General features: G+C 56.7%; 1 protein-coding gene across 1 annotated transcript; it reads left to right on the top strand.

The window, feature by feature from the left end:
• Nucleotides 1-3,636: 3,636 nt before the first annotated feature.
• Nucleotides 3,637-7,190, top strand: Pim3 (Pim-3 proto-oncogene, serine/threonine kinase). The gene is made up of 6 exons (XM_004845358.4): nt 3,637-4,497; nt 4,576-4,685; nt 4,769-4,819; nt 5,044-5,413; nt 5,819-5,995; nt 6,096-7,190. Exons 1-6 carry the CDS (start codon nt 4,413-4,415, stop codon nt 6,281-6,283), a joined length of 981 nt encoding a protein of 326 aa, XP_004845415.1. The 5' UTR covers nt 3,637-4,412; the 3' UTR covers nt 6,284-7,190.
• Nucleotides 7,191-19,530: the final 12,340 nt, after the last annotated feature.

The raw sequence follows: 19,530 nt of genomic DNA, 5'->3' as shown, positions 1-19,530 counted from the left end.
ACAGCAGGGCCTGACTACAGGCCAGATACGTGGTCTAGAGAGCCACCTTCACCCACCTGCTGGGCCCTAGCCCCTGCCACTCTGGCAGGCTCCAGGGGCCTGGCTCGGGATGGAGAGCAAGACCACAGCTCTCTGGGTTGACGGATCCAACTGGGCAGGTGGGCCAATGTCACCTTGCCCAACATCGTCGCAGTCTGCAGTGCAGACAGCGTGGGGTGCCACAGGGAGTACAGGAGGCATCTGGCTGTGTCGAGGGCCTGGCTTAGGCCCAGATGCTCCATAGCATCCTCTTTGTCTTCTGGGGGTGTTTTTCTGCCAAGGCCAGGGGCACTGCTCATGCAGGTGGGCAAACGGTCCCCCATGGCAGAGGTGAGCACACTGAGGGGTCAGGACGGGCTGGCCCTGAGGCAGGGAGTTAGTGTCCAGCAGCTTCTGGGATAGCGCATCTGGGCCAGAGTTCACACAGGCTGCCATCCCTGTCCCTGCAGAGCATTCCCAGCCCAGGACGCCTTTGGTGAATCGTTGCAAAATCCCGGCCAGCTTTGCTGGCTCCTCTCCCCACGAGGTGAGAGGTACAGCCGGGCGTAGGGACAGACGGCAGCCCAGGCAGGTGGGTAGGGCAGGTGGCAAGGGCCTGCGGGTCCCTCACCGATCCCTGGCAGGGGCAGGCTCGGGCTGGGGTTAACCCACACAGCTCCCAGCAGGGCCTGGGCGCCATAGCTGGCAAGGGGAGTACATTCGAGCCAGGACTTGAGGGGACTAGGGTGGCCAGTCCTGGCAAGGCCACCTGTTCCTGCAGTAGAAACCTGGGGGGTGCTGGGCACCACTGGGATTGACCCTGGTGGTGCTGGCCAAGTCTGGGCCCTGGACAAGGATGAGAGCAGAAGACGGCGTCCAGTGGGTGGTGGGACAGAACCGTAGGCCTTGGTGGGCCATAAGGGGCCCACGCAGGGAGCCCAGGCAAGGTCAGGCTGCAAGCGTGTCAGACATAGCCAGGTCAGTGCTGGGAGCCCTGTGGGGACCCAGGGGAAACCTGGACAGACTGACTGAGGAGGTCTTGCCATTGGCTTGGGGGCTGGGGAAGACAAGGCCCTCGGAGGACAGGAGGGTCCAGCATGGCCTGAAGGAGCCAGGGCAGGACAGCTGGGGCGTGTAGGGGACATGCCCCTGGGTGAATCAATCCCCCTACCCCACTCTTCTTGCACTGCCCCAGCTGGTGGGGGCTCTGTGTGTTTGTAGGCATGATGTGCATGCAAGCATGTGTCAGCTATCACAGGTGTGAGCACCTACAAGTGAGGGGGATGTAGGGGTGTGGGCTACCCTCCATCCAACGCTTTTCTTCCTCCCTCATCCTGGGAACCAGCACTCACCTGTTGCCATGGCAACAGCACAGCCCCCTCCCACCAGCAGGACAGGGTGGCCTGGTGGAGCTGCCTGCCCATGGAGTTCACTGTTTCCAGGGCCAGGAGCTGATGGGGACAGGATAGGTGGGGCTAGGCCAGGGCACTGAGCCTCTGGAAGGATACCTGCTCTGAAGAGGCCAAGCAGGCAGAGATTGGGCAGCCTGGCCTGGGCACTGGGCATCTGTAGGTGGAGGCAGAGTTAATCCCACCAAGCCATGTTCTGGGCTGGCCACTCCCATTGGAGGAGGACCTGGCTCTGCTGCGGGAGGGGGGGTGTCTTTAAGGCCTCCTAAGAACCATGAAAAACCAGGTGGGACTGGTGCCTGCACTATGGGGGGAGCCTTGGCTGGGGGTGTTGATCAGACCCAAGGGCTGGGTGCTCTGGGCACATGGACCAAGCTGAGCAATGTGGTGGACTGCACCTGGGTAGCTGGCAGGGTCATCTGGGGACACGGGTCTCCAATGCGACCCTCTAACAGTCATGGTGGTCTGGGTGGCTGAAGTTAGAGACCAGGCCCTCACCAGCCCACTTCCTAGGCCAGATGGGGTCTGGAGGCCTGCTATAGGTGGACAGCGCTGAAGGGGGTCAGGAGCCACTCTGGTCATGGAGCCCACGGTCAGCTCAGGGTCCTGTTACCTGCACACACAGAGGCATACACAACAGCGAACCCACAACCCAAGACTGTCCAGAGAAAAGAAGGCTGGGGAGAGCCCCCCCCCCCCGGGAGGGGCAGCCTCCTGCACAGCCCTGTTCTCTAGATCAGGCTGTGGACCCTTCCCCACCCATGAATCCCTCCAGAAGGTTCTACAGAACCTCTGTGTGCCAGGAGCCTCTGCATGTCAGGGTCTTAGTCACCTTCAGAGTGAGGCAGAGGAGGGCCAGTGTGGGTGCTGGGAGCTCATAGCACTGCCAGTTTTGGGGGCTCAGGGTGTTCAGAGCACAACTCAAGAGCCTGTGTGAACAGGGTGGGTGCCTCTCCTCAGACTGTGGCCTCCAGAGGGCTGAGTCAGCTGGGGACCAGCCAGGCCCGAGCCAGGATGGCTGGGAGAATACTGGCCTGGAGTTCAAACGTGGGGTAGGGAGCCCAGCCCCTCTCAGCTGTTGAACTGGCCAGCAAGGTCTACCTCTGGTTTCCACCGTGCTCCCTGTGCTCTCTAACCTCAAAGTCTACGGCCCAGCACAACCTGACCGTCCAGGGCAGGCCCTGGGCAAGTGGGCTGTTGCCTTCTCCCTGGCAGGGCTCAGACAGGGGCCTTGACCCCCTGGGGGATCTGTGCAGGCCAAGGTGTGGCCATAGTTACCCCCCCCCCCAAGCTAGCTAATGCAAGGCCAAATACAAGGGAAGAACCAGACAGGGCTCTGAGAACCTGAGTGCTCCTCAAGACACGGAGAAGGCTGGTAGAGATGTGGGGGTGGGGGTGAAGGCAGCAAGGTGCTAAAGGTAGGCGGTGAGTCGGGAGAGGGACTACCACCAGCAAGGTGTGGGCCCAGGGGGCAGTGCAGGTTCTGAGAGCGAGCTAGAGCCGCTGGGTGGGAAAGTGGGCCCTGGCCTTACCCTTGGCATCAGAACAAGGGAGGGGTGAGGCAGTCAGTGCCACTAGCAGAGGCACAGGGATGGTGCTGGCTGGGAGAGGCGTGGAAGGCAGGCTTGGGGTGGTGTGGGGGAGCAGAGGGTCACCCACCCCATCTGGCCCAGGAACATCTGCTGCAGCGCTCAAGCCCTGGAATGGACACTAACTGGGGACAATAGCCTCCTTGGTCTGTCAGCCCTCAACCCTGAGGACTGCAGAACCGGCAGGGAGCCAATCACGTCTTCAGTCCTGAGCCGCTTGAACCAGTGACCTTGGGCTGAGGTCAGCCGCCAGCTGGGCCAGGTCACACCACACAGGTGAGTCTGGTCTGCAGAGGAGGTGCAGGTGGAGGCCAGGGGCTCATGGCCCAAACCGCAGCCATCGCAGCAGGCCAGGAGCCTGGCAGAGGGCAGCCAGATGGTGGCGAGTGGCTAACAAGTGAAGAGCACTCGGGCACAGGCCAGCAGGGCGGGAGCGCGGGGAGGGGCAGCTCGAGCTCGGGCTGCAGGCGCCAGGTCGGAGCTAAGCCGGGGTGGGGGCGCCCGGGCTCCTGCCCGTCGTCGCCGCTCCCGGGGGGCGCGTCCCGAGCCACTGAAGGCGGGGGGGGGGGTCTCTGCAGGTGCGTGCGAGTCCCCATGCGGGCCACGTGCGCGCTAGGAAGCGCAGACCGGCAGTGACGCACTCGCACGACGTGTATCACCGCAAGGCCCGAGGCGGTGCGGGGGCCCCACGTGGACTTCCGCGTCTCCTCAGCACCAAGCCGCCCATCCGGCCCCAGCTGGAGATCCGCGCGAGTAACGCCACACTGGCGTTGACCTTTCTCGGTGAGGCGGAGGGGGGAATCGGCACCTTCGACCCCCTCCCCTCACGCATCCCGCCATTGGCGGGAACCCCGGGGTCCTTTCAAAACCTCGGTTCCCATTGGCTCGCGTGGCCTCGCCCGGAGGCGTCGCGGCCAGCGTCCGCGCCAGAGCTGCGCGTGCGCAGAATGAGTGAGCGCGGTGGAGAACCGCAGCACGCTGTGTGCCTCCGCGACACTACTACAGCAACCTAGTCCCGGCGGGTCGCCAGGCCCCTCCTGCCACGCAACGCTCGCAGACGGGGTAGGCGGCACTGGGCTTCCCCCACTACAGCCTCGGCGGGCTGCGGGTCGCGGCGCCGCGCAGGCCGGGAGAGGAAGGGGGCGGAGACTCGGTGGGCCCCGCCCCTGCGGAGGGATACGTGGCGCCGCGACCCAAAACCCCGGGGCGAGGCGGCCGGGGCGGGTGAGCTTGTCGGCCCGCTGCGCTCTCCGCGTATTCTCGCGGTCCGGCCGACTGCGCCTTGCGGTCGCCTTGTCAGCGCCCGCCTCGGGCCCCTAGGCCCGGTGTGCGGCGCGGCCCGGGAGGCCACTGTCTCGCATCCGCGCCGGTCGGGAGCGAGGCGAGGCCGCCCGCGATGCTGCTCTCCAAGTTCGGCTCCCTGGCGCACCTCTGCGGGCCCGGCGGCGTGGAGCACCTCCCGGCGAAGCTCCTGCAGCCAGGTACGCTCGCGGCCGACCGGGCAGGCAGGCAGGCAGGGGAGATCCCCGGCCCTTATGGACCCTCCCGCGTCTTCACAGCCAAGGCGGACAAGGAGAGCTTCGAGAAGCTGTACCAGGTGGGCGCCGTGCTAGGCAGCGGCGGCTTCGGCACGGTCTACGCGGGCAGCCGCCTCGCTGACGGGCTCCCGGTGAGTCGGGCGCCGGGAGGACCGGAATCACGCGCGCCACGCCTCGCTTCTCCGCAGCCTTGACCGCCCCCGTCTCCCCTCAGGTGGCCGTGAAGCACGTGGTGAAGGAGCGGGTGACCGAGTGGGGCAGCCTCGTAAGTGCTGGCGCGGGAGGGGGCTCGGCGTCGTCCCCAGCTACTGCCCGGCGGTGATCGCCATGTCCCCTCCCTATGCCCGGTGCTGGTCTCTGCATCTCCTCCCGCCTGCTGTTGATCGCTGCACCCCGCACTCTGGCCCGCGCTGACCCCCGCGTGCCCCACTCCGACCCCAGACCCCCCGCTTCGGCCCCACGCTGACCCCTTGTTCCCTGCGTTCCCAGGGCGGCGCTGTGGTGCCCCTGGAGGTAGTGCTGCTTCGCAAGGTGGGCGCGGCAGGCGGTGCGCGCGGCGTGATCCGCCTGCTGGACTGGTTCGAGCGGCCCGACGGCTTCCTGCTGGTGCTGGAGCGGCCGGAGCCCGCGCAAGATCTCTTCGACTTCATCACGGAGCGCGGCGCTCTGGACGAGCCGCTGGCGCGCCGCTTCTTCGCACAGGTTCTGGCTGCCGTGCGTCACTGCCACGGCTGCGGGGTGGTGCACCGCGACATCAAGGACGAGAACCTGCTGGTAGATCTGCGCGCGGGCGAGCTCAAGCTCATCGACTTCGGCTCGGGCGCTCTGCTCAAGGACACTGTCTACACCGACTTCGACGGTGCGCAGTGCGGGCGGGGCGCAGCGGCTTCGGGGAGCCCAAGTGACGCAGGGCCGGGTTGGGGACGCCCCTGCGCGTGCGCGTGCGTGCGTGTGTATGCGTGCGAGGCAGAGATCCCCGCATTGCAGAGCTGGGGAACCCGGAGCTCCCTAACGCCCCCTTCCACCTTCCTGTCTCAGGCGAGGTGGAGCTGGGGCTTGGTGTGCCGCCGCCGCCGGCCCCCCCGCGCGCATCTGTTTGTTGTGAAACTGGAGCTTTGGCTCATGTGACCACTCCTGCTTCCCTGCGGCTCCGCCCTGTTGGTGCTGGGGTTTTTCCAGGGTGATGACAAGCAGGATTTTGAGGCTGCCAGGGAGGAGTTAATGGTCTGGAATACACAACCCTGATTATCTGGTAACCCTTTAGGAACTCGAGTGTACAGCCCTCCGGAGTGGATCCGCTACCACCGCTACCACGGGCGTTCTGCCACCATATGGTCCCTGGGCGTGCTGCTCTATGACATGGTCTGCGGTGATATCCCCTTTGAGCAGGATGAGGAGATCCTACGGGGCCGCCTGTTCTTCCGGAGGAGGATCTCCCCAGGTGCTAATGGGTCTCCCCAGGTGCCTGAGGGAGGGTCTCCTCTAGAGCAGGCAACGCCCTGGGTGCCAAGGCCCTCCCTGATTCTCTTCTTTCCCCACAGAGTGCCAGCAGCTCATTGAGTGGTGTCTGTCCCTGCGACCTTCAGAACGGCCTTCCCTAGACCAGATCGCAGCCCACCCCTGGATGCTGGGGCCAGAGGGAGGTGCTCCTGAGAGTTGTGACCTTAGGCTTTGTGTTCTGGATGCTGAAGACGGGGCCAGCACCACGTCTAGCAGTGAGAGCTTGTGAGGAGGGACTGGGCTCCCTGGAATACAGACTTGTGCTGCCTGATTTCTCTTGGAAAGCAGTGACCTCTGATCCCTGGTGACCTCTGCCCTTGGCACCGGGCCTGTTTCCTTTGCTTTGAGTGCCTTTTTGAACGCTGCTCCACAGGACTGAGTTTTCTCAAGCTCTTCTGTCCAAAGATGGCTCTGGGCAATTCAAGGATCCGCCTGCACTGGGTGGATACTTGAACCAGAGACCCCTGCAGTGCTGCTGGGTCCAGGAGGCAGCCTTCCCATGTGACCTTGTCTGCCCTGGAGCACCCACTGTGGGCACAGGGTGCCCGTCTCCTGCCCTCTCACGGTGTCCTCCGGGCATGCCCACGCACAAGCAATGCAAGTTGGGCCTCTGCCGCCCACCCACGCCTCAAGAGCTGTGTCCTCACGCTAGCGTCTTATTTATGATGTGACTCCTTGAAGCACCCCACCCACTGGGGCTATTTATTGTTTAATTTATTTGTTGAGGTTACTTCCTCCGAACAGCCCTGCCTCAGGCCTCTGGAGCCTGAGGAGAGGAGAGGGGGACTGTTTGGCCAGGACCCAGGTCCTCATCCCTGCCCTGGATGGTCCCCCACCCCATTTATTTGGGAGGAAGAATTGTACAGTGGCTAATTTAAGGGGAGTGGGCGATCCCCACCCTGGGCACTCTGCGCTGAGGGTGGGTTTTAAATTATTGAGTGTACAGTCTGCTTGCTGGCTCTGAAAGTTGGTGGAGGACAGAGTCTCAAGCCCTTAATTTATTTTAGTGGCCGTGTTTCTGTGTCCCTGGTGTGAGTAGGCATCGGGAGCGGGGGGTTCTTTCAGTTCAACAGTGAAATGTCTGGAGATCCTATTTTTTATACAGGTATTTCAATTAAATTCTTTTGTATAGAACAGCTGCCTTGCGTTCTGGAGTTGAGGTCTTGTACTGGTGACCCACGTGTTTCCTGTGGGATCTTGCTCTGGGAGAAGAGAGGGCTGTGGGGATGTGGGTGGGTGCGAGGGAACAGCTGCCCATCTGACAGCCTGCCTAGTGGGCTAGCCCTGACTTCTGTGCCCACCTTGCACACCAGAGACAGGTCAGTGGGTGGGTAGCAGCTCCTCGGCCAGGGCTGGACTCTGCCAGAGCCTCACTGACACGTTTGCCCTGAAGAGGGCAGTGTCTCAGAGCAGCCAAGCCTTTGTACCCACCCAGTGACAGGGATCTCAGCTGGCCCCTCCCATGGGCCAGGCTTTCCTAACTGCTGGTTGTGAGGTCCAGGTCACCCACTTGTCTCTACCCAGCCTCTTGCCCATGCCTGCATCCCCTCCCCTGGCCTCCCTCCCTACTTCCGCCCACCCTCCCATAAGTGATCACACTGAGCTCATCTTTGCTAGGGCTGAGTCAATCCCTGGGAGGCCAGCCTCCCCCTCATGCTGAGTCACCTAGTCCCTCAGCCTGGGGTCATTGGGAGCCCCACAGTCAGTAGGAACATGGTGGCCCTGTGGAGTTCAAAATGCTCAGTGGCACTGAGACTGCAGAGATCAGGAGGGGAGTAGAGGCTTCCATGTGTGTGTACCAGGAGGTGGAGTATGAGCCCTGGGGTCCTTGAGCTCTGCCAGTGAGAGCAGAAGCACTGGGCAGCTCCCTTCCTGCCTTCCCACTGCCCTAGGCAGAGCTGGAGCATTGGTTTGCAGGAGAGGCCTTTCTGGAACAGTCCTAGCACCACCCAGTGAATCAAGGGTGGGTCCAGGAGCGCTGCCCTCCACTGAGGCAGTGTTGCCAGAGGCTCTGGTACCCTGGTCTAGGGATGCCAGGGAGGGGGCAGAGGTAGGTCAGGCAGTGCACCCAGGATGGCTGGGTGGCCACCAGCAGGCTCAAGGGATGCTGAGCCGCGGGGATGATGACCCAGGGTATGGAGGAGGGGACAGGCCTGAGCACCTCAGGGCCGGTGATGTGTGGACATAGGCTTGGTCCTGTGGGCAGGGGGGCTTCCTGCCGTTTTCATCCCCTGTAGGAATGTGCTGGACTGTGGAGCCCATCCAGCCCAGACCCCCCGGGAGAAGGGGGAGCGGGGACTTTCTCAGCACCCCCCGTGGCACTTTGGTTTCTACTCTGAGCACCTCTTTCCCACCCTGTCAGCCCGTGCAACCCAGCGTGGGGCCACCCCTCAGCTCCTCCAGGCAAGGGCTCTCCACCCGTGTTGCCCGTGGAGAAACTGAGGCCCACAGAGGCAGGAACCTTGTGGGCCCCCTTGCATCAGAAGCTGCTGAGCCCCAAGGGTAGAGGCAGGGCCAGAACCCTGAATGGCCCAGGTCCTTCCTCAGCCTCCCAGCTGCAGTCCACAGGGGCGCCCGTGGGGCATGGTAGCTGTGGGGCACCCCAGCCATGAGTGCAGAGAAGCCTCAGGTCTGGAGACAGGTGGAATTCCAGGGCTGGATTTCGAGTCGAGATGCCAGGAATCCATGCTGTCACCTCTGCATCACGGTGACGATAGGCCTTAGATAGCAACTGAGAGGATGGTTTCGTTTGGCTCAGTGACTGAGTGTCAGTCCGTGGTGCCACAGGACATCGGGGCTGGGAGTGGGCACCGAGTCAGGAGGGTGCTGTGGTCCCCGTGGCCTTAAGCAGCTCCTCTCAAGGCACCTTACGGACTGCTGTCCTGGCCTCTGGGCTGCCCACCTTGGGGGACCCGCCCCCTGGACTGTGTCTGGCACCCCAACCCTGCCCGCAGACGCCCCTGTACCCCAGAAGGCCTGGGTGATCCACATGGGGGCCAGCAGAGTCTGCTTCAGTCTTGAGGCTCCTGGGTGGGGCAGGACTGGAGGTGCTCGGCGCCCACGCCACAGACTGTGTGGCGCCAGGGTAGCAGCACCCCTTGGCCACTGAGGTCAGGTGATGTGTGTACCCCTGCACTCATGCCCTCAGGGCTCACAGTGACAGCTGGCATGGTGCCTCCAACACCCCCAGCAGAGGTCTGGCGTGCCCGTCCAGGCTGCATTTTGCAGTCCGTAGAGCCCTGGGTCCACCCAGGGTGTGGAAGAGTAGATGCCTCAAGCCCAGGGCCTCTCGACCAGAATGAGACCCTGACCTTCCCTGAGGCCCACACCCTGGCCCTGGGGGTGTGGGGGCTGGAGTAGAGGTTGGGGTGACCTCAGCCCTGTCCTGCCTCCTCAGGGTTAGGTTTCCTGGTTTCCTCCTTCCTTCTGCTGCCTGCGCCTGCCCCTGGAAGCTGTGTATCCTCACTTTGCTTTTCTTATACCAGATCTGGGGCTCTGGTTGTTCTCTGCTGGGTGAGACCCTATCACCATGGAGCCTAGTACTGCACCTTCAGCCATTTTTGCTGATTTTGTATCTAAAGGCGTCTTTCAGTCGAGTTCTGGAAACCTCTGCTCTTGGGGGACCCTGGACAGGTGCAGTCCTCTGCTGTGAGGGTGGTAAATTGCTGTTTGCTGAGTCACAAAATGGGTCAAAGCCCAGTGCCCTTGAGGTTGCAAAGCTTGGCTTGGGCCTCAGCTTAGGGTTTCCCTTCTTGCCACCACAATGTCCTCCCCCACTGGCCCCATCACCGACCAGGCCCGTGGCCAGCGCAGCATCTCGGAGGAGGCAGGAGGCAGAGTGCTTCCCGAACCAACCTCCTGCATGGGGGGCCTTATGAAGACAGCTCCAGAAATGAAACCTTGGCAGGGCTTTGATACCAAAGCGGCACTACAAGGGGAAGTGATTCCGGGACCCCCCTGGAACCCTGACCTTAGCAGGCACCAGAGGAAGCACAGGGCACAGCTGCAAGCTCACAGCTGGCCACACGGAGCTGTCAGGCAGGGCTGAGGAGCTGGGCACAGGCCCAGCCTGGGTCACGGTGACCCACACATGGCCTCCCTGTGCCAGGCCGTGTCTGCTGGCACCACTCAGGGCCCGGGAGGAGCAGTGCAGGAAGAGGGAACTTGTGGCTGGATGCCCTGGCCCAAGATACACAGGGCCTCTGCGTGGAGCTGCAGGGAGCTCCTGGGGTCATTCTGAGGGTGTCAGGGAGCAGCTGCTGGGGGAGAGGGCTCAGCCAAGGGGTCAGAGAGGAGCCTGGGAAGCCCTCTCTACCCCAACTCCTAGCTTAGGCTGAGGGATGCAGGGCCCTGGGGAGCCCAGTGAGTCTCTCCTATCTGCAGAAACTCATGTGGGGGGCAGTTGCAGCATGTGGCTTCCAGGAGACCGCTCCCACCCTGGGTTCCCCAGCAGTCAGGCAGGGCGGGCCAGCCAGAGCAGACAGGGCTGGCCCTGCTCAGTCATAGACACCTGCATGAAGCCCCTCCCAGAGGGCTGTGCCCCAAAGTCAGCCAGGGAGCGGGGGGCTCGCTCCTGGATAAACGGGCAGGGCCTTCCTCAAGAGGGAGACACCTCTGGGCTGGGGATTTAGTTCAGTGGTTTTGCCGCCTGCTGCGCAAGCACAAAGACCTGAGTTCGATCCCCAGTACCAAAAAAAAAGGGGGTGGAGGTCACCTCTACCAAGCAATGACTGAGCCAGACCGGAAAACTGAGGCTCAGGAAGGTCAGGGCCCCGCCAAGGTGGTGAGGGAGGATGTCCTGGGGTGGACGAGCCTGGGGCTCCACCTTCCTGTGAGGCTCAGGGAGCTGGGCTGGCTGTGGCCTGTGCTCTGGTTCCCACCACCAGGCAGGATCAGCCAAGAACCTGAGGCACCCTAGGCCCAACGTGTGATGGGGCTGTGCCAGGTCTACGGTCACTGCTGCCGAGCCCAGCTCTGAAAGCTTTGTTCAGGCTCTGAAGCTCCAGGGAGGAGGAGTGCTGGCCCTGAGGTCACCACCACCAAGATCCCTGACAGCCTCTCCAGCTGGGGCAAGTTGAGGGGAGGATGGGGTGTCGGGGCACTGCTGGGCATCTGACAGTGTCGGGGCAGAGGGACAGCGTGGGGCCCATCCACCTGGGGCAGGCTAGGGGCTGTGGCAGTTTCCACCCGAGCACAGAACCTGACTCTGGCGGACCTGGGGTCTCCGCACTCCCCCTGCCCCACCCAGACTGGGACACAGCTTTCTGAGCTCCCCTTTGCAAGAGGCCACCAATACCCATGGGCCCACAGAAGAGAAGTGTGTGACCTCGCTAGTGTGTCACGTGCATGTGTTCATGTCTGTGCCTACCAGTAAGTGTGCACGGATGAGCGTGCCGTGGATGTGTAGATCCACAGCATGTGCATGTACATGGGTGCTCATGAGTTTGTGCAGGTGGATGTCTGTGTGTGTAAATGTATGGTTCCATGTGTGTATGTGTATGTGCCAGTGTGCCTGTGTGCCTCTGCATTGTGTCTGTGTATGTGTGACTGCATGTGTGTGTACATGTGTGCATGTGCCTGTGGGCTCCAATGTGCCTGTGCACATGTGTCTGTGTGCACTTATGTGACTGTGTGTGTACACACATGTACCTGTGAGCTCCACTGTGGCTCTACATGCATGTGCACCTGGGTAGCCCTAGCCCAGCAGAGCCTACTTCCAGCACTGAGCACCAGCCCTCCCCGACCCCATATGCTGGGTGACTAAGCCCCTGCAGGAAGGGCTGCACATGGGGGGCTCCTGAGACTCAGTGCCTCCCAGGGAGTGAGTCCACAGGGAGAGGGAGGAGTGCTGACAACAGGGGAGAGCTGGGAGCTGGGAGGGAAGCAGAGACAGGGGTCTTCTGGGACCCCTGAGCGGCCCCACGGGCAGAAGGCATGTGTGTGCCTTATGAGTGATGCAGGCTGGAGTACCAAGGACTGCCGGGCTTGGTGTTCAGAGCACCCCTTGGGCGTGTGTCCTGGCCCCATTGGCCCTCGAGGGTATCTAGGTTTTCTCGAATTTGGGGTGAGTTCCCAGGGTGGGCTGCTGGGAAGAGGAGCAGCCTGGGGTCCAGGGCTGGGCTTGGTGACAGATGAGGAGGTGCAGGTGGTCAGGGTCCCTGCAGGATGGGAGGCAGAGGATCAGCCTGACCTGAGGTTGGAGGACCCCATTCCCAGTGCCTGTGGGACTGAGGACACCCTGGCCAGCCCACTATGAGACATTCTGTCCGCACTCAGCGGGGTGGGGGGACAGGACCAGGCTGCCCCTGCTGCAGGCACCTGACATGCACCCTAATGCCTGAGTTAGCAGTGGCTGGGGCCTAAGTAGAAGGAGCTCCTCCAGGTGCACCAACTGGGTGCTCCACACCACACTATACAGTCCTGTAGGTCCCCATCCCTGGCTTCCTGGCTCCTCCAGGTGAAGGGTCCCAGGCTGCCTTGGGCTGGGTTGGCCTCACTGGAGGCAGGCAGAGCCCTGGGGGTAGGATGGTCCTTCTTTCATCCCGGCCACAGTGCGTGGCCCTACCTCTGGGAACACTGAGCCGGGACCCTGGGGGCCCAGCCACCCTGCCCACCCTGCACTCTCAGTATCCCCAGGGTGTCACCCAGGGTGTCCCGTTCCTGTGGGCCCTGCTCTGCACCCCAAGAGCTCCCGCGCATGGGACTCGGGCTGTTCCTGCATGGACCTGCCCCACCTCAGCCACCTTTGGCAGTGCCTGCTGCCACCCCGTACCCTGCAGCCCGGGGTCCTAGAAGAGGCACATGGGGTCACATCTGAGGGGACCTTCGGACCTGTAGTCCCCTCTCTCTGCCTCAGGAGGTTCCCTTGACCTTACCTGGCCATCCCGAAGAGGGCCTGACAGGGGCCACACTCAAGGGTCACCTTCTGCCAGGACCCATGGGATAAACACGTTCATTTGTGTGTGGTGTGTGTGTGTATGCTGGGTGGTGTGTGTGCATACTCTGTATGTGGTGTGTGCGTGCTCTGTGGTGTGTGTATTGTCACTGTGTGCACGGTGTACAGTGTGTGTGTGCACTGTGTGGAGAGTGTGCACACTGTGCAGTGGGTTAAGCCAGTGAGACTCGAGGACAGGAAGGACAGGCTGGGGACTTGGCCCTCACTTACAGAGGGGCACAGCTGTCCCGGCTGTGGCCGCCCTGGGGCAGGCTCTGTTTGTTTCAACTGGTTAAATTTTTCATTTAAGAAAAAGTCTTCTAAACTAATACTGAGTCACTTCAAACATTTCTCAGAGAATTAAATGGAAATCTAATAAAATCTGTGAAAGTTATTTTTGAACAGCTTTACTGGGGTGTGATTTACATGCCATGAAATCCACCCACCCTGAACCCTCTCAGCAATCCACCCACAGCTCCATGGTTTTAGTGAATCTGCTCAGCTGTGCAGCCGTCACCAGCATCCAATTTTAGAACCTTCTCATCTCCTCTGGTGCCCTCACACACTTGCTGTCACTTCCTTTCCCACCACAACCTAGGCTGCTGGAAGCTCTGTCTGGAGTTGCCGTTTCTGAAGGTTTCACACCAGGGATCCTGCAGCTTGAAGGTCTGATGTCAGGAGCCTTTTCATGCTGCGTCGCAGGGCAGTTCAATAGCTGTCAGCCCACAGCCGCGCTCCCTGTGCGCAGAGACCCCTTCCCTGCTGGGGACAGGAGGTGAGGTCACGTTGCTCTCAGGAAGGCTGCCGGGGGACCCACATACAGGTCTGCAGTGCACGGCTGTCATTCTCTTGGAGCTACAGGGCCATGTGGTAAATTTCTGCCTAACATTTGAAGAAATGGCTGCACATTATGTGGCCTTCCCAGGGCCTCTCCCTTCTGGTCACAGCCGTCCCTGTGCATGTGCGGTGAGATCCGTCGGGTTTCCATCTAGATGTTGCTGGTAACGTACAACATAGGGCAACTTTGCTGTGCTTGTAAAGATGCTTCTGTATCTCCTCTGTCAAAAGATCAGGTCATGTTTTGCCTATTTTTTTCCTGGGGTTCTCTTTCTCTTCCTTTCTTCCTTTTTCTTTTTCTCTTTCTTTCCTCTCTCTTCCTTCCTTCCTTCCCACCCTCGCTCCCTCCCTTCCTTCCTTTCTTCCTAGTACTGGGATTAAATCTAGGGCTTTGTACAAGCCAGCAAGTGCCCAGTCACTAAGCTACATCCCCAGCTCTTTAAATTATTTTTTTTCAAAGGAGGAGAGGTGTAGTTTTTCTGAAGCAAAGTTATTTTTTATTTTGAGACAGTGTCTTTCTAAATTGGCCAAACAGGCCTCAACTTGTTATCGTCCTGCCTCAGCCTCTCAGAGTGCTAGGATTACAGATGTGCACCACCATTCCCAGCTTTAAAAAAAATATTTATGTTGCCCATGGTGGCACACTCTTATAATCCCAACACTCTGGGGGGCTGAGGCAAAAGGATTGCAGGTTTGAGCCCAGCCTGGGCAATTTAGCAACTAGTTGAGACTCTGTCTCAAAATAAAAAATAAAAAGGGCGGGGGATGTAGCTTTGTGCAAAGACCCTGAATTCAATCCCTAGTTTCAGACACATAAAATATGTGGTAAAAGATACACAACATGAAACTTACCATTTAACCACTTCCAATTATATCGTCTTACTTTTTTTTTTTTTTTTTTTTTGTACCGGGGATCAAACTCGGAACCTTGCGCTTTCAAGGGAGGCACCGGACCCACTGAGCTAAATCCCCGGCCCTATATTGTCTTACTTTTGAGTTGCAAGTGTCCCAAGTCCTGTATTATATAGCCAATTTGCAGATGTTTTCTTCCAGTTTTCATTTCCTTAGCAAAGCTGTTGAAGCACAGAGTGGTTCTTTGGGGCAAGTCCAGGTGATGTTTTTATCACAGATCCTGCCTTTGCTGTTGCTCTGGGAGCACTCAGCCTACCTCATGGCCATAGGGTTTCCTTGTGTTTTCTTTTTCTGTTTTACAGTTCCAGCTCTTCCATATAGATCTTCAGTTCATTCTGAGTTAATTTGTATGAATGGCGGAGGGTCTAAACTCATTTTCCCCTGTGGATATCTAATGGCTGTAGCACCGTTTGTTGACAAGACCATGCCTTGGCACCTTTGGGCACAGTGGTACCCACCTGTAACTTCAGCTGCTCAGGAGGCTGAGGCAGGAGGATTGCAAGTTGACAGGCCATCCTGGGCAACTGAGCAGCTTGAGGGGGGCCCTCCCTCCCCCCAAGGAAAGTGCTGAGGATCTAACTCAGTGGCACGTGGGAGACCCTGAGTTCGATCTCTCTCCTCTCTCTCTCTCTCTCTCTCTCTCCTCTCTCTCTCATGCAACACACACAACACACATAACAGCTGACCACACATGGATAGCCTGTTCCTGGACTCCTCATGGGTCTACATATCAATCTTTATGCCAGTATCATTCCCTTTGTTACTATAGTTTTGTAGGAAGTTTTTGAAATTCAAAAGTATCAGTCCTCCAACTTCCATCCTTTTGAAAATGTTTTGGCCACCCTGGATCCTTTACATTTCGTACAAATTTTATGACCAGGTTGCTAATTTCTGCAAAAAGGGAGAAGTCTTTCCAAATTTTGAGGGGACTTGGGGAGCATCACTCTCTCTCTCTCTTTTTAAAATTCTTTTATTGGTCCATTGTCGGTATACAACACAATTACACTTCTCATTGGGAATTGTACATTTACACGATGCATCTTGGTTCTTATTTTTGCCCCATTCCTAGCCCTCCCTTCACCCCCTCCACCCTTCCCTATTTACAAAGACTTTGTTTCCATTTTTTTCCATTTCTCAGCATTTTTCCTTTCCCTTCTTTCCTTTCCCCTGCCCCTCCCACTACCCCTACCCCTTTGGACCTTTTCTTCCTATTTAAGCATCACTCTCTTAATTGTGTTGTGTCTTCCAATCCATGAACACCTGGCACCTCTTGTTTAGCTCTTTAACCTCTCTTGGAAATGCTGTGTAACTTCATTGTGTTAGTCTCACATTACTTTTGTTAAACTTTTTTTGATATTTTATTTGTATGCTGTTGTCAACAGAATTCTCAGTTTCATTTTTGGCCTCCTCATTGCTAATGCTAATGTGTTTGGTTTTTCGTGTATTGTTTCTGGTCCTGGAGCCTCCTGAACTCACTTATCAATAGCAAATGCAGAAGTGGTTTCTGTTGGAGGAAAAGGAAACCCAGGTAGCTGGAAAGTACCAGGAAAATGACAGAGAAGAAGAGCTTAGGGAAGTGATCCCATGAGCTTCCAACTTTTGAACCCCTGAGTTCACCTCTCAACTGGATCTGCATAGGTCAGCCCTACTTAGCATATCGAAGGCTGATGGGTGGACCTCCTTTTGGTCCCTGTATGTCCATGTTTGGTGTACTGACAGGCCAGGCCTGGATGCAACAACAAAGCTTTGAAAACTGTGTGTACATGGGAACCACATCCCACAGGAGACTAAAACAAGAATTTCAATGTTCTTCATGGGGGCCTGGAGTCTTATAACATAATGCTCAAAATATCCAGAATGGAAATAAAAATCGCTGGGCATATGAAGAATGTGGAAATTTCAACAATCAACAGACACGAACAATGTGGGGACAGATGTCTGAGCTAACTGACAAGGACTTTCAAGAGCTATCATAAAAATGATTGAACCAGTTATTGCAAATAGCCTTGAAATAAATGTTAAAATAGAATGACTCACCAAAGAAACAGAAGAACCAAAGGGAAATTTTAGAATTTAAAATACAGCAACAAAGGAAAAACATCTCACTGGAAGGGTGCGATAGGAGATCAGACACAAGAGGAGAAAGAGCCAAAGATAGATCAATAGAGAGGATAAAAAAGTGAACAGCCGGGCGTGGTGACATACACCTGTAATCCCAGGGCCCAGGAGGCTGAGGCAGGAGGATTGTTGCAAGTTCCAGACTAGCCTGGGCTACATAAATGACTTCAAAAGCAGCCTGACTACATAGGGAGACCCTGTTTACATCCACAAGCCACCCAACCTGCACAGAGCCACAGATACCTATGGGACAATACTGGAACTCTAGAAGGGGAGGAGTGCAGGACTGAAACATATGTGACAAAATAATAGGTGAAAAATTTCCAAGTTTAGTGCAGATTCGGCAACACAGGCCTGGGATGTGGCTCAAGGAATGCTTCCCTCTGCCACTTCTCTTTGTTGAGGGTGATGACAAATCTAACATTAAATGGTCCCTGTGCCAGTGTGGGAGACCCCACCCTACTCTCCTCAGAGCATTTCCTCAAACACTGGTAGATTCTTTCTCCCTTCACAGGTATGAGATCCTGTCAAAAGGTGCGTGACCCCCCCGGTTGTCTGCTTGCAACACCTTCTGCTAGGCCCTCCTCCCAACACTGCTGCACCAAGGAACTGGGGTTCTGACACAGGAATATTTGGGGGACACACTCTAACCATGGCAGTCTGTGTCTTGGAACTTTGCTGACTTTGTTAGCTTTGAGCATGTTTTTGTGTGGATTCTTTAGGGTTTCCTACAGGTTGGGTCATGTCACCTGAGAGCAGAAATCATCCTGATTCTTTTCTACTTTGTTTGTTTGTTTGTTTTTGGTACTGGGGATCAAACTCGGGTCCTTGCACTTGAGCAGCAGGCAGCGGAACCACTGAGGTAAATCCCTGGCCCTCTTTTCTACTTTGAATGTCTACTATTTCCTTGTCTTGTTTGATTCTCTGGCCAGAACATTCAGCGCTGTGTTGGAAAGGTTGGAAGGGAGCATCCTGTCTTATTCCTGGTCTTCAGTTCTCCTTCAGGAGTATGACTGTTAACTGTGGGCCTTTCACATGTGGCCCTTACCCTGTTGAACAGTTCCCCTCAGTTCCTAATTAAGCATTTTTATCATGAAGACTGGGGTTTTCCCAAATGCTTTTTCTGTAGGAGGCAAGAGGGTCACCACAAGTTCAAGGCCAGTGAACTACAGTGGACACTGAAGTTATGACCAACCTGACATACAAACAACTTCAGTTACGACTGGAATTTTAGTTTTAATTTATGACCAAAGTCTTGAGTTATGACCTAAATGCTGTCCACTTGTGCTTCCAGATGGTCTCAGATACAGATTTAACCCTTAAAGAGTTCTGGAAGGAACATGACAACACCCTTTCCTATGTGGTGTTAATTGAGAAATCCTGGGCCAATGTCTCTCTAAGGACCCTGAGATTTTCCTGCATATAGGAGACAGAATTGGAAGCCTGTGTAAAGGAGCCTCAGCTTTCAATTAACCAACTTGAGTTACAATCAGCCCTTGAGAATGAATTGAGTTCCTAAGTCAAGGGTCCATTATACATAGTGAGATCCTATCTCAAACAAACAAACAAACACACAAACAAAAAACCAGATTTAATTGTAACTCCCAAGGTAACCACTAAGGCAAAAAATGAAAAAAATATGCAGAAAAGGAAAGACAAAGAGAATAAAAATGATTCATCATAAAAATAAACGCCTAAAAAGGCAGTTATAGAGACATTGAGAGGAAAAATAACACAAGATACAGAAAACAAATAACTAAATAGCAGAAGTCAATCCCTGTTTATCAGTCATTACCATAGATGTAAGTGAATTAAACTCTCCAATTAAAGGACAGAGACTGGCTGTGCCTCCCTGGCAAGTGCAAGGTCCTGCATTTGATCCCCGGTACAGGAAAAAAAAAAAAAAGCAGAGACTGGTGGGATGCATTTAAAAACACAATCCATCTCTATGTTGTGTACAAAATGCACTTGAGATACAAGGCAGAAGGAGACTGGACCCCAGCCCAGAGGTAGGGGCTTCCAGGCTGCCATTCCACCATTCCCAGCTCAGAGGAAGGGGCTTCCAGGCCACCATTCCAGTGCTCCCAGCCCAGAGGAAGGGGCTTCCAGGGTGCCGTTCCGGTTCTCCCAGCCCAGAGGAAGGGGTTTCCAGGCCACCATTCCACCGTTCCCAGCTCAGAGGAGGTGAGCCGCGTGGGTGCCAACAGCACCACCCCACCTTTTGAAATGAGAAGACACATAAACGAGTCTCAAAACCAAACTTTCAGATCACCTACAGCAACCCCAAAGGGAAATGAGATGGAACGCTCTGATACTCAACCACCTGAACTCCCTGAACTGGCAACAAAAGAGGATCTGGAAAAAATGAAATCAGAAATAATTTCTCAGATAACAGCAGAGATTGTGCTCATAGTGCAAGACATGATTAATAAAGCTAGAGAGGAGCTGAGGAACATGATGGAATCCCAACATAGGAAACAAATGGAATCCGTAGAACAGATGCAAACAGATTTCCAGGAGATCAAAAACTCCACTGAAAGTCTAAACAGCAGAATGAGCCAATGTAAGGACAGAATTTCAGATATAGAAGATAAGATTGCAATTAGTGACCAGGAAAAGAAAAATTGCTTCGAAATTGTAAGGGACCACAAGAAATCAATCCAGCAGCTGCTAGA

Source organism: Heterocephalus glaber, unplaced genomic scaffold, assembly GCF_053883595.1.
Source record: "Heterocephalus glaber isolate CG9 unplaced genomic scaffold, H.glaber_assembly_v1.0 deba00001444, whole genome shotgun sequence".
In the NCBI taxonomy this organism is placed as follows: Eukaryota; Metazoa; Chordata; class Mammalia; order Rodentia; family Bathyergidae; genus Heterocephalus; species Heterocephalus glaber.
This window is presented reverse-complemented; position numbering and strand designations above follow the sequence as displayed.